Source organism: Danio aesculapii, chromosome 25 (assembly GCF_903798145.1).
Source record: "Danio aesculapii chromosome 25, fDanAes4.1, whole genome shotgun sequence".
NCBI lineage: Eukaryota > Metazoa > Chordata > Actinopteri > Cypriniformes > Danionidae > Danio > Danio aesculapii.
The window spans coordinates 35,654,251-35,672,491 of NC_079459.1; the positions used below are offsets into that span (position 1 = coordinate 35,654,251).

At 37.7% G+C, this 18,241-nt stretch overlaps 2 protein-coding genes across 2 annotated transcripts; both read left to right on the forward strand.

Annotated features, from left to right (window-relative positions):
* The first annotated feature begins 1,556 nt into the window (after positions 1-1,556).
* On the forward strand, positions 1,557-6,931 carry LOC130219672 (uncharacterized). The gene is made up of 3 exons (XM_056452127.1): positions 1,557-1,619; positions 1,824-1,922; positions 5,090-6,931. Exons 2-3 carry the CDS (start codon positions 1,850-1,852, stop codon positions 6,391-6,393), a joined length of 1,377 nt encoding a protein of 458 aa, XP_056308102.1. The 5' UTR covers positions 1,557-1,619; positions 1,824-1,849; the 3' UTR covers positions 6,394-6,931.
* A 3,788-nt stretch (positions 6,932-10,719) lies between these two features.
* LOC130219669 (uncharacterized) lies at positions 10,720-16,561 on the forward strand. The gene is made up of 2 exons (XM_056452125.1): positions 10,720-11,137; positions 14,889-16,561. Exons 1-2 carry the CDS (start codon positions 11,026-11,028, stop codon positions 16,301-16,303), a joined length of 1,527 nt encoding a protein of 508 aa, XP_056308100.1. The 5' UTR covers positions 10,720-11,025; the 3' UTR covers positions 16,304-16,561.
* Positions 16,562-18,241: the final 1,680 nt, after the last annotated feature.

Sequence of the window (18,241 nt, forward strand, 5' to 3'; positions counted from 1 at the left end):
TGTTTTAGTCTACTGTTGTATTCATTCCTAATCTAAAGATGAAGATGTTGAATTTAATAAAGACTTTAATTACTGGGTTGGACTGTAATTCATTCATTAATGTTCTTCGACTTTTTTTATTAATCAGGGGTTGCCACAGCAGAATGAACCGCAAACTTATCCACTATATGTTTTACGCAGCGGATGCCCTTCCAGCTGCAACGCAGTACTGGAAATAACCCATACACACTCACATTCACACACACACACTCATTCACTACGACCAATTTAGTGCTTCAATTCCACTATAGCGCATGTGTTTGGACTGTGGGGGAAACTGGAGCACCCGGAGAACACCCACGCCAACAAGGGGAGAACATGCAAACTCCACAAAGAAACGCCAACTGACCCAGCCAGGGCTCAAACCAGCAACCTTCTTACTGTAAGGCCACAGTGCTAACCACTGAGTCACCCTGCCACCCCCCACAACCTACTTAAAACATTTTATAAAAGCATGTGTTAATAAAATTGGGGTCTTGACCAATAGAAATGTTGGCAGAAACTTTTTTTCACTTTAGAAATTTTAACGAAAACTGCACTAAGCTAATTTAGGCCCAATCCCAATTCTACCCCTGAGCGCTTCCCCTTACCCCTCATTTTGCATGTTCATGTGAAGGGGTAGGGGTGTCCCAATTCTCTCTAGCTTGAAGGTGTAGGGCTAAGGGGAAAGGCTAGATACCCATTCCAACTGAGAAATTTCAGGACCACACTCGAAACCAAAGTGTAAGAAAATTTCCCAGAATACACCAGCCACAACGGCAGCATGGCTGCACAGGGAAGTCAGGAGATGCACAAATTAGTATGTTTTGTCATTATTCCGAATTTTTACAAGCATGCACATGCTTTAATACATTCATAACCGCGTTCGTGTTTTACCGTCACGCTTTAAAAAAAAAGCAAAAATAAAAACTGCTAAATTTGACGATCTGTAATCCATAATAATAACACCAGTATAGTAGTCCCACATCATTCTGACACTCAATGACACTCAAATCCCCTGCCAGAACAGTCTAGTGTCTGTTGTGAGGTTTTCACAGTGTCTGCTATAACGTTAATGTTGTTTTTGTGTGTTTACATGATGAATATGGCCACAGTGTAAATGCTCAGTACAGTTATGATCTTACTGCCAGATCATTATGATAACATGATATACGCCTTCAGTGATTTCCTGAAGATAAATACCAAAAAATAACACAACTGGAATAACTACAGCAGTCGCCATCGTCTGATCTCATATGAGGTAAGTGATCGCGATGACATGTGCAGGTGCTGTAGTGCTGTCCCAATTCTTTGAGGTAAATTTTGAAGCCCTTCCCTTCACACTCTGTTTCAAGGGCCAAGGGAAAGGGGAAGGTGTAAAAAAATAGAATTGGTATTGGGCCTAAGCCACACCGAGTTTATCTTTGAAAGCATCAGTCAAAAAACATTAAGGAACTCTTCCTCTTTTAACTTATTTACTAAAATCCCTATAAAACCTGTTGTGCTGGTTATCCGACAACACATCTAAACACACTCATGTTTTAAGTCCTTGCTTTAGAAAGCACAACGCAGAACACCAACAACATTTTAACAAACTGACTGTAAGTAAAACTATTTTAATGATTTTCATTGCCATTTTTTAATGAACATTATAGCACTGCATTTCGTTGCCTTGTACTTGTACATGTGTAATGACAATAAAGTTGAATCTAATCTAATCTAAAATTATTATTTATCTATTAGAGTATATCAGGAACTCTTGTGATGCTGCTGTTCATTTACTTACAGGATATTTGGCTATATAGTTTCAGGTTTGCTTACATGCTATAAGATGACATTGACTAAACCCAGCCTGTGCTTCACACTGACTCTGACTCTTCACACCATGTTTGTGACAGCAGAAGGTAAAGTATCTGCTCTTTACTGTTACAATAGACTCAGACTGTTAAATGGAACATTCAAAGTACAATTACATTTATCATTTTTGGGGCATAAACATTGTAGGTCATGACACCATTATTAATTACATGGTTCCACTGTATTTTTCTGCACATATACTGTCATTTTCAAAAAGAAAAATGGATTAAGAAAGGTATATTCCCTAAAAAATAAACCTTATTATCTCATGCAGAATTGGTGTTTGGAAGAAATGTGACTGTGGACCACAAAACTATTCATAAGCGTCAATTGGTCAAGCTGAAAAAATCATTACTATTTATTTCTTTATTTATTTTTGTCATGATTTGAATGTTCAGTTTATTTTCATTGGTGGTTCTAAATATGAAATTTATTCATAAGCTTGGCAAACAGTTTTGGAGAATTTGATCTTTTCCCCATTTAAATGTCTCATAAAGTTCATTGAAATGTGCGTTTTTATTCAAAGTTTGATGTAATCTCAAACAAAGTCCCTTTAAGGCAAGTCATTTCACTCGGCGGCCATATTTGAAATGCCTCTCGGGCAGTATGCTCGGCATTCTGTTTGAATGGGGAAACATCAAATTCTTCAAAACTACTTCCCAAGCTTGCAAATACATTTCATATTACGAATAACCAATAAAATTAAACAGCAACTGTCTATTTATTTTCTTTCCTAAATGCTCGTATTGCACAAAATCTGCAGAAACTCACATCTGGTCTGAGCCTCTCCCTCAAAGAGTTGTCATGTTATAGCAATCGCTGATTAGCTCCTGTACTTGAAGGCGAGGCTTCACTCGCCACCACGACAGTTACACTTTTCCCCATTCAAAAAGACACGAGTGACAAGTCTTGTGTATTCTATAGTCTTTGTTTCAACTGAAACATGAAGAGAGGGCGGGGTTTAGAGTAGCTCCTCCCCTTTTAAAAAAACAGCCAATAGCGTTCAGTTTTTCTCACATCTCTGCCAGTGTGATGCTGCATCCCAATTCGCATTCTACCCATTAGGGCTGCACGATTCGGGCAGAAATGTGAATCACGATTTTTTTTTGCTTAAAATCAAGATCACGATTCTTTCTCACGATTCTGTAGATGTAAAATAAAGGTTAATAAGCCTATTATTATTGTTAATTCTCAAACATATGGTTAAACAACAATAATAATTTGAGGCCTGTGTGTAGCTCTAGTGCTGCTTAAAATGCTTAATATTGTACAGTCATTATAGTGGACTTGAACAGACTTTCAATATGTCCTGTTTGTTAATTCACAGTGAAATGATGACATCAGAATATAACTATTTATAATTATAAAGCTGATTTATTCTGTTTAAGACATGTGCTTGTCATCTGTTATTGACAACATTATTAGACCATTTGTTTTCACTGGTAAAACTGGAATTTTGTCATTATCAGATTTCTTCTTGCATTATATTCAACATTATATATTGGCTAGGGTTGTTATACTGACACTTAAACATTTATTTTCATGCACAACACTTTGTGTTCGCTATGAAAGAAAAAACATATCAAATGCTTGTCGTAATCATAACTCTAAAATGCGATATGATCATTTAAATGATGTGCGCACAGGTTTCACTTTCACTTTTGAGTGCCGCTAATGGCTGCCGTCACAGTGAGAAAAAAAACACATACATACAAATCAAACCTCCCGCACGGCCCTCAAATGATCGCTCTGTGCAACACACTAAACGTTATTTATAACTTCATTACCTGTTATCCACAGCCTATGCAGCTTCTGTTCACTAAAGTGGGGCACGTGAGCGTTCTCGGCTATGTTGCCAGATTGGGCGGTTTTAGATTTATTTTTGCGGGTAAAAAATAACATAGGCAGGTAGTGTAAAATTTGGCGGTTTTGTAACAGGCTTCACTTATAAACCTGTTATGATCCCCCAAAGAGGTGCCATAGCCCCCGTTCTCCACATTCAAACGCTTACAACAGTTGTGATCTCCCAACGAGACTACAACGAGATTGTTGGGCGGTGCTTTTTAGTATTCAGCGGGTTTTAGGCTGGAAACAGTCAGCTACATCTGGCAACACTGGTTCTCGGAAGTAAACAAACAGCTGGCGGTCAGCTCACGTGAGATTTTACGGCCGCGAATACATCATTACATGAGGACAGAAATGACATTTTTTGGTGAATTATACCTTATAAATACAGTATGGGACACTTTTAATGCCATTTGAAGGTGTCAATGTTGCTGTGAAGATTTGTGCGACTGCCTTGCTTCTCTCCTGACCTAGAAAAAGCTGAATTAAGATCGTGTGTAGGGTCAAATCGAGATCGTGATCTTTTTTCGATTAATCGTGCAGCCCTACTATCCATCCTAAATAGTATTTGAAAGTAGAATTAGTATGCCCCAAACTAGTATGTTGAAAAAGGTTTGCCAAAGGTTCCCGGATGGTTTACTATTTCCGGTAAAAAAATTAAGCATAGAACCGACCATATTCTAACCGCTGACATTGCCCACAGTACATTGCGCGTTGGACGTGAACTCAATTAAAACTATAAACGCGGGTGAAAAGTGTAAACATAATGGACGCTCGAGACCAACTGGTAAGTGGAGAGGCTTTGATAAAGATGTCTATATGACTGTTAATTAATATCTAGGCCACTGGAAAATACTTAAATCGTGTTTTCTGTGTTATATTACATCTGCACCAAAATACTGAACTGATATAAAGACGTGTTTGGACATTAAAGTATGAATGCATAATTATCCAAACATCTCTTTAAAATCTAATTCTCTTTAGCTTAAAGGCATAGAGCTAAGGGGAAGGGCTAGATACCCCTTGAAACAGATTTTCAGGACCATACTCGAAACCAAGGGGTAAAAAAATTCCCATAATATACGCCTTCAGTGATTTCCTGAAGGTAAATACCAAAAAATAACACAACTGGTATAACTACATCAGTCGCCGTCGTCTGATCTCATATAAAGCAAGAGATTGCGATACATATGATGACGTGTGCAGGTGCTGTAGTGCTGTCGCATTTCTTAGGGGTACATTTTGAAGTTTGGCTTTACTAGTACTGATTGTAAACATCCGTTAAGTAAATATATATTATGGACAAACCCAATTGTATTGTTGAAAATCATCATCATGACTTGCGTGATGCTTTCACTTTCTCTTCCAGCTCTTGATGCCGAGGCTCTGAGAGTGCTGTCAGTGGGGGTCAGAGGTCAGTCCAGCGTTAGCATTGCTGATCTTCTGTCTGGAAATAAAGAGCAGAAACAGAAGGACGGAGAGATCGTGAAGACTCCAGTAATGACAGACGAGGGTCGCAGAATGACACTAGTCACTGGACCAAACCTCTGTGAGGAGGACACAGCGAGACAGAACTTCACCACAGCGCTGTTCCTCTCGTCTCCTGGACCTCACGCTGTTTTAATGCTCCTCCATCTGGAAGATCCACAAGCAGAGCCGCCGTGTGATCTGCTCCAACAAGCCCAGGAGCTGCTGGGAGAAGAAGTCCTGCAGTACTGCATTGTTCTTCTGCAGCCAAACCAGCAGGAACGCTTGACAGGAGCGTCCAAAGGGATCGCTGGAGACATGATCAATGCATGTGGAGGAAGATTTCACATCATACCAGACGCTCAGACCAAACCTGCAGCTCTCCTGGAGGAAATAGACAAGCTGGTTCAGCTTAATGATCACAGATTTCTCTCAGTATTGACAATTGATCTTTTGTCTGTGATGTACAATGTTTTAGGAGGAGCAGTTGGGATTGGAGGATTGTTTTTCTGCATTTCTCTCACCGCTTTTGTTGTTCACACTGAAGCTGAGATCCCAACGTTAAAAGTGTGTGGATTTGTATGGTTTATGCTCTGTCTAAGATATTTTCTGCGTCCAGATGTAGCTATAGTGCTGAATTTGGCTTTGTTAGCATCACTAGTAATTGTATTTGCAAACGAACACAATTTAGATGAAAATGTAAAACTTGAAAGCAGCGATAAACTAAAGTTCAGAAAAATCCTAAGAAATTTGATAGTCTGTATTACAAACCAACAAATCTGTCTTTACGATGAACTGATCCCTTTCACATTACTGATGACTTTAGCTATTGTTTTTGGGTCGATTATCAGCATCAGGACGTGGTCAGATGTGATTTTCGCATGTTATGCAGCTCCTGGGGTCACAATAGGAGCTTTCGCATTTAAATTTCAGCCTAATGAAATTGACAGCCAATTGTCAATCTATGTCTATGCGCTCGGTTCATTTCTGTGTTGTTCATTCGGTGCGACACTTTCAGTGGGGTTTTTGAATGTGTTGTTTGCTCTGCTTGGAGTGAAGCTGACAATAATTCTAGTATTATCACTTTTAATAGTAGCGTATTTCCGTTTAAATAAGCAAGCGTTGACTTTGACATGCCTAATTGTTATCATGTTGGTTTTCCCATGTGTTTGTGTACTCATTGGTTCAGTCTTTCTCATTTCATGAGATATTATGTGGAAAAAGTTTGGACACCCTACTGAGTGATGGGTCAATCTTGAATGATTCGTTCATTTTGAACAAACTCAATGAAATCACCCAAAGGTCAGAGTGGATAAAGTGATCTGAACTTCCCACCACTAACCCCTAATAAACACCAATTTATCCACAACAGGACATTAAAGATGATCTGATCTCTGGCAGGTCATAAAAATACAGGAAAATACAGAATCTACAGGATCTGAATCATAGGCTCTCCTCTTTATTTTCCTTATGTCAATAATGAAATGACATCTGAGGTTTGTCTCCTAAATTTTAAGACCTGCCAACAATAATATTGTATTATTATTATTATGAACTAATACCTGAAACTCAATAGGGTGTCTTAACTGACTGCACATGTACACGTGACTGTAAATGTGTGTAGAAAGATACAGTGGAACATAGTAAATAATAATGGAGCCGTGATTTACAGTGTTTATGCCCCCAAGTGATAAATGTAATTGTACTTTGAATGTTTTTGTCTACTGTTGTATTGATTCCTAATCTAAAGATGAAGATGTTGAATTTAATAAAGACTTTAATTACTGGGTTGGACTGTAATGGATTATAAATACTCCTCTCCATACAGTAGTGTCATATAAATCTAGAGATTAATGTACAAACTGGGCTTCACTAATACTGACTGTAAACATCCATTAAGAAATTATAAGAAACACAAACTGATTTGAGTAAAATATGGACAAACCCAACTGTAGTGTTAAAAATGTAATCATCATGACTGCTAAAACTTTAGTGTCACTGGAAGAGGAAAAAAATGAAAAATGAAACCAATTTGTTGGAATCTAAACCATTAAGAGCTCAAAAGAACCAGCCGAACTGGATTAATATCTAGCATATTTTCCAAACCCCGACTTGTAGCATTCTAAGCAAAACAGGAAAGAAGACTGAAGTAAAATGCACAGGATTTTCAAAACAAACTGGAAGTAGAAACTTTGTTGTTGTTGTTGACATTGGTAACCTAAATTCAGGGTGAAGAGAATTCTGGCAATTGTTTCTATTCAATTCCATTTAATTCATCTTTATTCCTACAGCACATTTTACAATGTAGATTGCCCCAAAACAGCTTAACAGCAGGGCTCCACGGTGCGACCATTTCGCTTGCATTTGTGACTAAACATAGACGTGTGCGAGCTGGAAAATTTATTTAGTCGCACATGTGCGATTTTGACTTGAGTCACTCGGCCACGGTAAAACTACAATCTCTTCACACTAACTTATGGTATATTACATCGGAAATCTATTGTGACTGTAGCACATCTCTACTGGTTTATTTACTGCACGTCAAGCGGTCTTTATATTGTTTGTATACGTTGCTAAGCAAGGCATGGCACCTCCTATTCGGCCATGGATGGTATATCGTGGCACATCTAAGTTAGTGTGAGCCCCAATTCAACATCTGCACTTCCCACACAGACTTTACCTGGACGGCCCAGTTTTGTGTTCGCGAGAAACTGAGAACACACTGCCACAGACTCACATGCTCTGCATGCAGACGCGCTGGATCAGAACTGCTGTTCTGACTTTGATAGTAGCTTTGAGAAGAGCGCGAGAACATGCGGAAAAGAAAAGCCTTTTACTAAATAGACTGACCCAGATTATTATACATCCTCTTTTCCCCGGACATGTTCGAGATTCTGCTTTCGCTATTAAATGTATTCGTTTTTGCATTACTTTATACGCAAACTTTGGCCGGTGTGTCTCAATCTCTCAGCAGCACCAACACTACAGCAGAGAGAGAGACACACACACACACACACACACACACACACACACACACACACACACACTTTTTAAATTAGTTTAATAAGAATAAGAAATCTGTAAGAAATCATTCTGTTGCTGAGGGCCATTAAAGTTTAATAGAAAGGATGGTATTACTTTGGGGCAGAAGGAAACTTTAAAGGCCCGTTTCCACTGAGTGGTACGGTACGGTTTGGTTTGGTACGCTTTTATAGCCGTTTCCACTGACAAAAGGCGTACCGAACTGTACCGTACCACTTTTTCAGCACCCTTTCGAAAGGGTACCAAACACGAGAAAGGATACCAAAAGGCGGAGCTAGACGCGCAGCTGGACGCTATTGGTTTACAGAGATACGTCATTCGCTTACGCAACAAGCCAGAATGAAAACAAAAAACCGCCATGTTTAAAATACACAGCCGAGAGATTACAGTGGAATTATATATACATATAATAACGAGCCATGGTCGATCCGGGCTCAAACAAATCTTGTCGTCGTCATGATGAACAGCCACAAAGCCATGGAGTAGAGATTTACCCTGTGCCGCGTAGTTTTTACGAGGCAGTCTGAAGTGCGAGCGGTTTCGCTTTCTTCCTTGCGCTCGCCGCGCGTCTATATCTGACATAACAAACTTCTTGAGCTGATGATAATATAGTGCGCTTGATTATTGACGTGCTTTAGAAACCCGATCCTGTCAGACACAGACAAACGCGAGAGCGCTGTTATAATTCACTTACCTTTTAATATGTTTTGGTGAGATTATCACCCGCTATTAAAAAAATAGAATGTTTTGAATGAGAAGCTGTAATGTAGCTGTGGCGGGATTAATCTTGGCGTGGCGCCCCGCCATGGAAGAATGAATGTAGTGGAAACCATGTAGTGGTAGCAGTGGTGTAAAGTAACAAACTACAAATACTCAAACTACTGTAATTGAGTAGTTATTCTAAGTAATTGTAATTTACTAAGTATTTTAAAACTTGTATATTTATTTTCCCTTAAGTAAATGTTTAGTGCGGTATCGGTACTTTTATTCCACTACTTTCCTTCAACCTGCAGTCACTACTTTATTTTTTCTTGTCTATGCGGATTAGAAAAATCAGTCCTGTGATAATTAAAGTTGAAAACTACAAAAACAATTTTCTGCATTGATCTATCAGTGATTATTAATCAAATTTGCTGGTGCCCCATTATTACACATTTTGTACATTTCCTTATGTCCAGAAACAGCAAACAGCTAAATCAGAATTGCCATTGAATACATTAATGTTACTCCCAAAATTGCTGTTATGACAATTTTAATCCAGAAAGTTATGATGTATAATGTTAAATAAATTATACCATATATGTGTATTAAAAAATGAGGGAAAAAACATTACCTAACATGCTCATAGCAGTGACCTATACTATAATAAAACGAACTATAATAAAACATTTGATCAAACTTTAAAATACTATTACTAAAAACTTACTTGTGCATGTGTAAAAAGAATAGTAACACCGTAGTACTTTACGCCTGAAAATTATGGCTTTTTCTTTTCTTTTCATAATCTACAGTATGTTAGGCTGCTTTAGGACAATCTACATTGTAAAACGTGCTATAAATGAGATGAATGAAGATTAATTCAATAGAATTGAATAGAAACAATTGTCAGAATTCTCTTTAACTTGGATTATTGAGGTCAAGAACTTGGTTAATTTTTGAACTATTACAACTTGTGACACGCTCTCCATATTGTTTACTTTAAATATTCAAGCCTGAAATCACATGTAAATATGACTTCAGAACAACATTAGCTCTATTCAACTGACTGTGAACAATGTTGTATTTTGATAGTCATTGATTGCTAATATGATTTCATTTTTTAGAATTTGCAAACAATTATTTTCTGAAATTATATTATTAAAGAGAAAATCTGAATGTGCAAATATAAAACCAACTTTAGCCCAATCCTTGAATTTAGGTTACCAATGTCAACAAAAAAATAAATAAAAACAAAGTTTTAAAATGCTTTCGAGTACTTTTGATCAGAATATATTTACCTGTAGTCGTTCAGCTGCACTTGCTGGGCTTACAGTACATTCATCGCTGGCATTATAACTTCTGGAGGTAAATATTGCTGTTTATCCAGAGCAGTTTGTTTATGTACCAAGTTAAATCTTGCTGCATTACAAATGAATGCGTTAGTAACGTTAGAGGGCGATATCAGATTATTTAGGGACACAAGTTGCACTTCAAAGCAACAGACTGCGTGATTAAAAATAAATATCCGTCATACACTACGAGAAATGTTCTTTAATAGATGAAATACAGATTAATCCTACTCAGGAATTTGTCAACGCCTGACTGACAGCAGGTACTCTCAAGTCCAGCCTCTAATTTAAAACCGAACACTTGATTGGTTAAGATGTACGCCGCGCGGCAGAAATGAAGAGTTCTGATTGGTTCTTCCTCGAGTCAAACATGTTCGTGTAGCCAATTCCTTCACTGTTGTGGTCTGCATCTCGTGCGCTGCTGATTTATACACTGGCACACTGCACTCAGTGAAGCACTAGTTGTACTTCCAAAGTCAGTTCGTTGATTACGTTAATATCTATAATTAATTATTTTAAGTGATCATCCGATTCCCTGCTAAATATGACTTTTCCCGGCAGTCACGTGACCGCTGGCAAAAATGAAAGTTTCTTTACAATCAATAACACGAGCTTGAGCCTCAAATGTAAATGAAACGATCGCTCTATAAGTAACTATAACAATGCTTTACAGATCGAGTTATGTAGTATGATACTAAAGTTTACAGCAGTAATACTAAATACTGCCGTTTAAATCCACGAATTGTGAATGATGGCTTTACTCTTCAGGCTAAAACTGAAACAAGACAGGAATGAACCAAAATGGATTCTCATGCTGATAGTTGCATTCCACATGATCGTCACACCTCAACACGTTGAAGGTAATAATATGCAGTGTAATGTTGTTTATCTGCATTATACTGCTTCAACCTATCTATGTTTTTTGAAACACCAAACATAATCATACATTTACATAATGTTTATGGGATATCATATGTGTAGTCGGCTACTTTACTTTCTTAACCCAGTGGGTCTCTCGTAGTCAAACGACATTACAAATTGATTTATTTCCTTGATAAATTGATACCTATTTTACCACAATAATAATGACACAAAAAGACTGAGGTAAAGTTGTTTTATATTCACACATTCAGACTTTTTCTTTAATAATAAAAGTATTCTTTGCTAATCAAATAGTGAAATCGTATTAGCATCCGATGACTATCAAAGTACAACTGTTCACAGTCAATTAAATAGTGTTAATGTTGTTTTTAAGTCATACTTGCATGTGATTTAGCACTTAGCAAATGTGTGAATATAAACACCAGCTTTACCTCAATCACAAAAATTATTAAAATATAATAAGTTTTATTCATCTAAAAGCTTAATTAGAAATGTACAATGGATTTTGTATCCCTACAAAGCATGTAAACTGCCCTGACTTCAAAACTAAATCAAGTTAACATCTAAAATTGGTGTCAAAAATCAAGTACCTGACTGTCCTGTCATCAGTTTTTGATGTTTTACATCAATGTTAAAGTCATTTTGACATCAAGGTAGTCAATTAGAATCAAATCAATTAGCATTTTTAATATTTTGTGATGTTATTTTGACATCAAGCTGCCCGATGTAAACCAAAAACAAGTGTTCAGAGGTGAACTATTAAGTATTTTCACCCCTGTGAACAATGATATTATTCTTTCCTTTGTCTCAGGTGCTTCAGGCATTTTTAATATTGGAGATTTAAGATATTAGAGACATTTATAATGACTCATTTAGATATTAAAGCAACATTTAGGTCCCTGAGCAGCAAAACACATTAGAGTTTTAAAGTTTGACGGAGGTAGGAGCAGAGAACATGATTTAAGGCTTTATGCATATCTATATTGGAAGGGGATTCGATTATTGTTGGGGACAATTAAATAATCAATGGATTATCCTGGGAAAACTTCACCTCCATCCATGCTAATTCTACACCTTTGTCATTACCAAGAACATGTCCACTGCAATAGCTGCTAGTGTTGTCACGATACTGGAATTTTGGTACCAATCGTTACTAAAATAAATTAAAAAACGCCATTTTCCACTAACATTTAAGTGCTGTAAAGCACGCTCTAAAACACAGCTAATGTTGTTGTTTCTCAATTCCAAAAATGCAGAAAACAGACTTAAGTTCTTGTGGAGACCGGTCTTGCCAAGTAACCTCAGAAAAAAAGAACTCTGGTGACAGCGAGAACAGAGAATGCGTCCTGTGAGAAATGAGATGCTGCATTCTTCCTGATGGTCACATGACCTTCGCGCATTTTTAATGGGAAATTATTTAAACATTACAGCATTCATACAACAATTTGTTTTCTCCCCCTTTTCCCAATATATCCTATGCATAGAAATCTTACAGATATACGTTGCACAATACAAATAAAACAGATTTTAATACAAATTTCAGCAAATAAACTTAGTGTTTATGCCTTTATTAACCCTCTAATGCACGCGTTATGATAAATCTATATTAAAATATTTGACTTTTTCTTTTCTTTAAATGGCTTAAATTAAAGTGCTGTAAAAATATTGGAAAAATTTATCTTTTTAATGTACCTTAACATCCAACAGTGGATCAAACTTACAAATTTCAAATTGAAAACTTTCCTTATAATTAATAATTTAGTTTGAAATGATTTAATTAGTGTTGCAGTATTATAAGCTTTAACACAGAACTTACAAATGACACCTTATATATATTTTCCAACAACTCATACTCCATCAGCTTTCATTCATTCATTCATTTTTTTTTCGGCTTAGTCCCTTTATTAATCCGGGGTCGCCACAGCGGAATAAACCGCCAACTTATCCAGCACGTGTTTTACGCAGCGGATGCCCTTCCAGCTGCAACCCATCTCTGGGAACATCCATACACAGTCATTCACACACATACACTATGAACAATTTAGCCGGCGCAATTCACCTGTACCGCATGTCTTTGGACTGTGGGGGAAACCGGAGCACCTGGAGGAAACCCACGTGAACGCAGGGAGAACATGTAAACTCCACACAGAAACGCCAACTGACCCAGCCGAGGCTCGAACCAGCGACCTTCTTGCTGTGAGGTGACAGCACTACCTACTGCACCACTGCGTCGCCCTTGCTTTCATTCATTCAATTATTTTTTGCTGAATATTATTAAAAACAAACCTAATATTGTATTATTATGTACACAACACACAGTAAATATAATCATTTTCTCCAGTAAATATTAGAATAAATAACAAGTCTGATAAATCCAGATGCATCAGAATAATGTAGCTACTAGCTAACAATGTTTATATATTATACTATATATTACTCTACACCTGTCTTATCTGCCTCTGAGCTAACTTACCTGAACTGTCTCTATGAAATGTCCAGTCTGCATCATTCTCATGGTCACTAAAACCCATCTCATCATCACTGTCATCTGCAGGAAGAGCCAGTTCTGTCCTTTTCTTCTTCCACTTACCATAGAACATGGTGGTGCTCGCTAATACACTGATCTCTGTATTTATATCTATTCAAAAGCTGTATTGCCATTAAAACTAGATTTTCTCCATAAGGCAAATGGCAATAACACATGACTAATCAAAATCATATTACTAACATTCATGTTGTTATTGTTACAACTTAAAAGCTCACAGCTGACCTTGCTAGCTAGCTAACCCATTGCAATAGTGCATGTCCCGCTTTTGTACAGTGTTGCCATTTACGTTGTGCACCTTTTTATCAACCAAGTTTGTCGGCGCCATTATAACGACACAGATCACTCTGCCTATTCATGCCAGACTCCCGCTGAAAGAGTGATTGACAGGTGGTAATCTGTGTGTTACTTCTCTTTATTTATTTATGATTTGGTTATGGGTAAAACAAAGACAATACGGGTCAGGTAGTTGAAGCGGTAGGAATTCATTGTGAATTAATTATTCATGAATGATTAATTCACCCCTGCCTATAATGACGATGCTATCGTCCATCGCGATGCTTCACATTAGCCATCGTACAATGCCAAATTGGTCGACATCGCCCAACCCTACTAGCTACGGTTTGCCCTAAGAACATGTGGTGGAACTGAACTGAGAACAAATTTAGTTACAAACTAGCTAGTAGTTACTAAGCCCCTAGTGTGGACTTTACGTTCCAGTTCCAGAACTCACGAACAGCTGCTGCAACCCTACCCGATTCACAGCTCTTTGACATTGGAGCATTTTAAAGCTGTGTAGGTCAGTCGATTCATCAGCAGATCGCTCGTATGTCAGCTCATAGACAGACCAGCAGATCAGATTTAAAACACTTCACTGTCCCTGTATGTGTGTTTGTACGAGGGTGAACAGCAGTGAACTGATGGCCAATCACAGTCATTTCTGTTGAGCACGTGAACACAATGGCAAATCAGCGCTGTTTAAGAACGCTTAAATGTTAGCAGGAAATGGACGTTTTTAAAATTTCAGTACTGATTGGTACAGAAATGTCAGTATCCTGACAACACTAATGGCCGCCATGCAATTGGATTGACTTAAATGCACAACTCTATGATTCTCCAAACACAATGAGTTGGCAGATTCACTTTTTTAAATGATTAATTCCAAATGCTGTACTTTCTTTCAGCTTTTGGGAATCCCGAGCCTCTGAGAGTGCTGTCAGTGGGGGTCAGAGGTCAGTCCAGCGTCAGCATTGCTGATCTTCTGTCTGGAAATAAAGAGCAGAAACAGAAGGACGGAGAGATCGTGAAGACTCCAGTAATGATAGGCGAGGGTCGCAGACTGACGCTGGTCACTGGACCAAACCTCTGTGAGGAGGACACAGCGAGACAGAACTTCACCACAGCGCTGTTCCTCTCGTCTCCTGGACCTCACGCCGTTTTAATGCTCCTCCATCTGGAAGATCCACAAGCAGAGCCGCCGTGTGATCTGCTCCAACAAGCCCAGGAGCTGCTGGGAGCAGAAGTCCTGCAGTACTGCATTGTTCTTCTGCAGCAAAACCAGCAGGAACGCTTGACAGGAGCGTCCAGAGGGATCGCTGGAGACATGATCAACGCATGTGGAGGAAGATTTCACATCATACCAGACGCTCAGACCAAACCTGCAGCTCTCCTGGAGGAAATAGACAAGCTGGTTTGGCTTAATGATCGCAGATTCTACTCTGCCTTCAATAAGACACATCTCTTACAATTAGAGAAGCAAGAGCTGTTAAAAAGACTACAAGAAATTGACGCCAAACTTGGAGAAAATCAAGTTTTTTGTGCAACATCTAACACTTTAGGAGTGGTCGGATGGTGCCTGATCGTTTCACTAATCGCTATTGCTTTGGTTACCCAATGGAACATCAAGATTTTAGCATTTGAGGCAGCTCTTGCAGGACTTGTTGTATTGATGGCATCTCTAAGGAATGCTCTGAATCCACATGTTGCTTGTGCATTAAATCTAGCTTTGTGCTCCACATATGCCGCTGCCTCCATAAAGTATCTCCCACCAATGCTCAAGTTGAAAAATGTGGAAAAACGGCAGATGGAGTTTCTGTTTACAGTGGGTTTAGGAGTGACTCTTGGATCGATAACTAGCATAAGGACCCTTTTCGATGTTTTTATTACATCCTGCGCTGCTTTGGGAGTCGCATTTGGTGCTTTTGTATTTTTACAAATGTCACTAGAGCTCAAAAATGTGAATATACGGGAAATAATCTTATTATTTATGCTTTGCGCAGTCGGTGCAGAACTCGCTCTGTTGTGTGTGATTGTACTCAAAGCTGTATTTGGAGTGACGCTTGCTATTATTCTGAGTATAATTGCGACTGTATTTGGATTTCGTGGTTTAGACCCTAGTGTTCAAGGCTATATAATCGATATTCTTACTTTTCTAGGGTTTTTTCCATGTTGTTTTGTGTTTACGGGATCAGTTGTGCTGGTTTTAGATGTTCTGTTGAGTTATGTTCAGGTATTTACTGAATATTTGATTGGTTCGGTCTTGTTTTATACAGCATTACTGATTGGTTCTTTACTTTTGGCTGGAAGTCCTAGGTCGTGACTGTAAATATTTGTACATCGACTTGAATCAAAAGATAACTGTGTGGATTCTGATGATCTACAGGTTTTTCAGGCTATATTGTTTAGTGCAATATGTGACATTTCTCCAAAAATGCAAGAAAATTCAAGATTCAATTCCCTGAGTTGTTGTAATGTAAATAAGTTTGTTTTTATCACTTCTTCAAGACAGCATAATGTTATGCATATGGTATCCATCCATGAAGAGCCAAAAATAAATAATGAACATCAATAAAAACAAGACGTGTTTGAGTTGCCAATGAATCAACTTGTATCCACTTGTTTTTATGAACAGAATGTATTTTTTTTTAATCTCACTACCACTTTTCATTACATTTCATTAGCTTTTTTGCCAAATGAAAGAATAATAAATGTTATTTTGCAATCTGGTAGGCATATAATTTATATTAGATTTTTATTAAGTCAATTTTTAGAAAAATAAGCATAATATCTGTTAAAATTCATTCATATTACTTGCCTTATAAATTACTTGCCGTATATATTACTGTTGATTATTAAGACTATTTTCTTAGAAAGAAACGGATCCTAGGTGTGCATTACAATATCTTACACACTTTAACATTTGTTATAATTATTTTCACCTCTTTAATGGATGGGACAGTAGAAAGTATTGACAGGAAATGATGGGGAGCAGACAGAGGGGAAGGATCGGTATAGGACGTCGAGGTGGGAATCGAACTCTGGTCGCCGTGAGCACTGGAGTGCATATGTCCACGCACTAACCACTATACCATTGGTGCCAACCCCTTTAACGTTGATCTATTGATCTATTATTAAAATATTAATGTTTAAGACCATTTTATTGTTTTTTTAGCTTGTTAAATACCAGCAAATCACTCTCAGATGCGCTTCCTTTAAGTGTTCAATTACACTATTTAGAACAGCACAACTCATCTTTTATTAACTTTTTTACTCCGTCCACGCTGTAAAAAATACGGTAAATAAATGGCAGATGTGGTCAAATTATTAACTAAAAATTAAAATACGGTAATTAAAATTAACCATTAAAAATACGGTAGGAACGTGAAAGGAATTTATACATTTTATGGTAAAATACCATATTCTGTATATATTTATTTTTTGTCATACACCAATGTTTTGAAGTATTAACATCTACACAGTTTAACTTTGTTACACAAACACACAATCATATGAATATAGTGATGAGAAGGTCATATAATGAACCAACGCTCATTACACATACCATTTTCCACAAGCCGAGAAACACACGAATATATATAGAAGACGCTTCACGTCATTCACAGCTACTGACTGTATGTTTACTGTTTTTGTTAGTAGCATTATTATATTTTATATTATTATTATTATATATTATAAGTTATTATGAAGCATGCTGGGACGTGTTTTTAAATATTCTTTACTATATTGTTTTAGTGGCAGCACAGTGGTTAGCACTGTGGCCTCACAGCAAGAAGTTTGCTGGTTCGAGTCCCGGCTGGGTCAAATTGGCATTTCTGTGTGGAGTTTGCATGTTCTCCCAGTGTTGGCGTGGGTTTCCTCCAGGTGCTCCGGTTTCCCCCACAGTCCAAACACATGTGATATAGGGGAATTGATTAACTAAATTGGCCTAGTGTATGAGTGTGTGAATGAGAGTGTATGGGTGTTTCCCAGTACTGGGTTGCAGCTGGAAAGGCATCCGTTGTGTAAAACACATGCTGGAATAGTTGGTGAACATTCCGCTGTGGCGACCCCTGATAAATATGGGACTAAGCAGAAGGAAAATTAATGAATAAATTATTTATCAACATTAGCTGTAACTTAAAACTCTAATGTGCATATCTCAAGAGATAAAAGCTAAAAAAGAACCACAGTAACGTCAAAAAAACAGCATCTGAAGTGTCATGAAGGGAATTCTGGGAAAGTGACTTCATGGTTATTC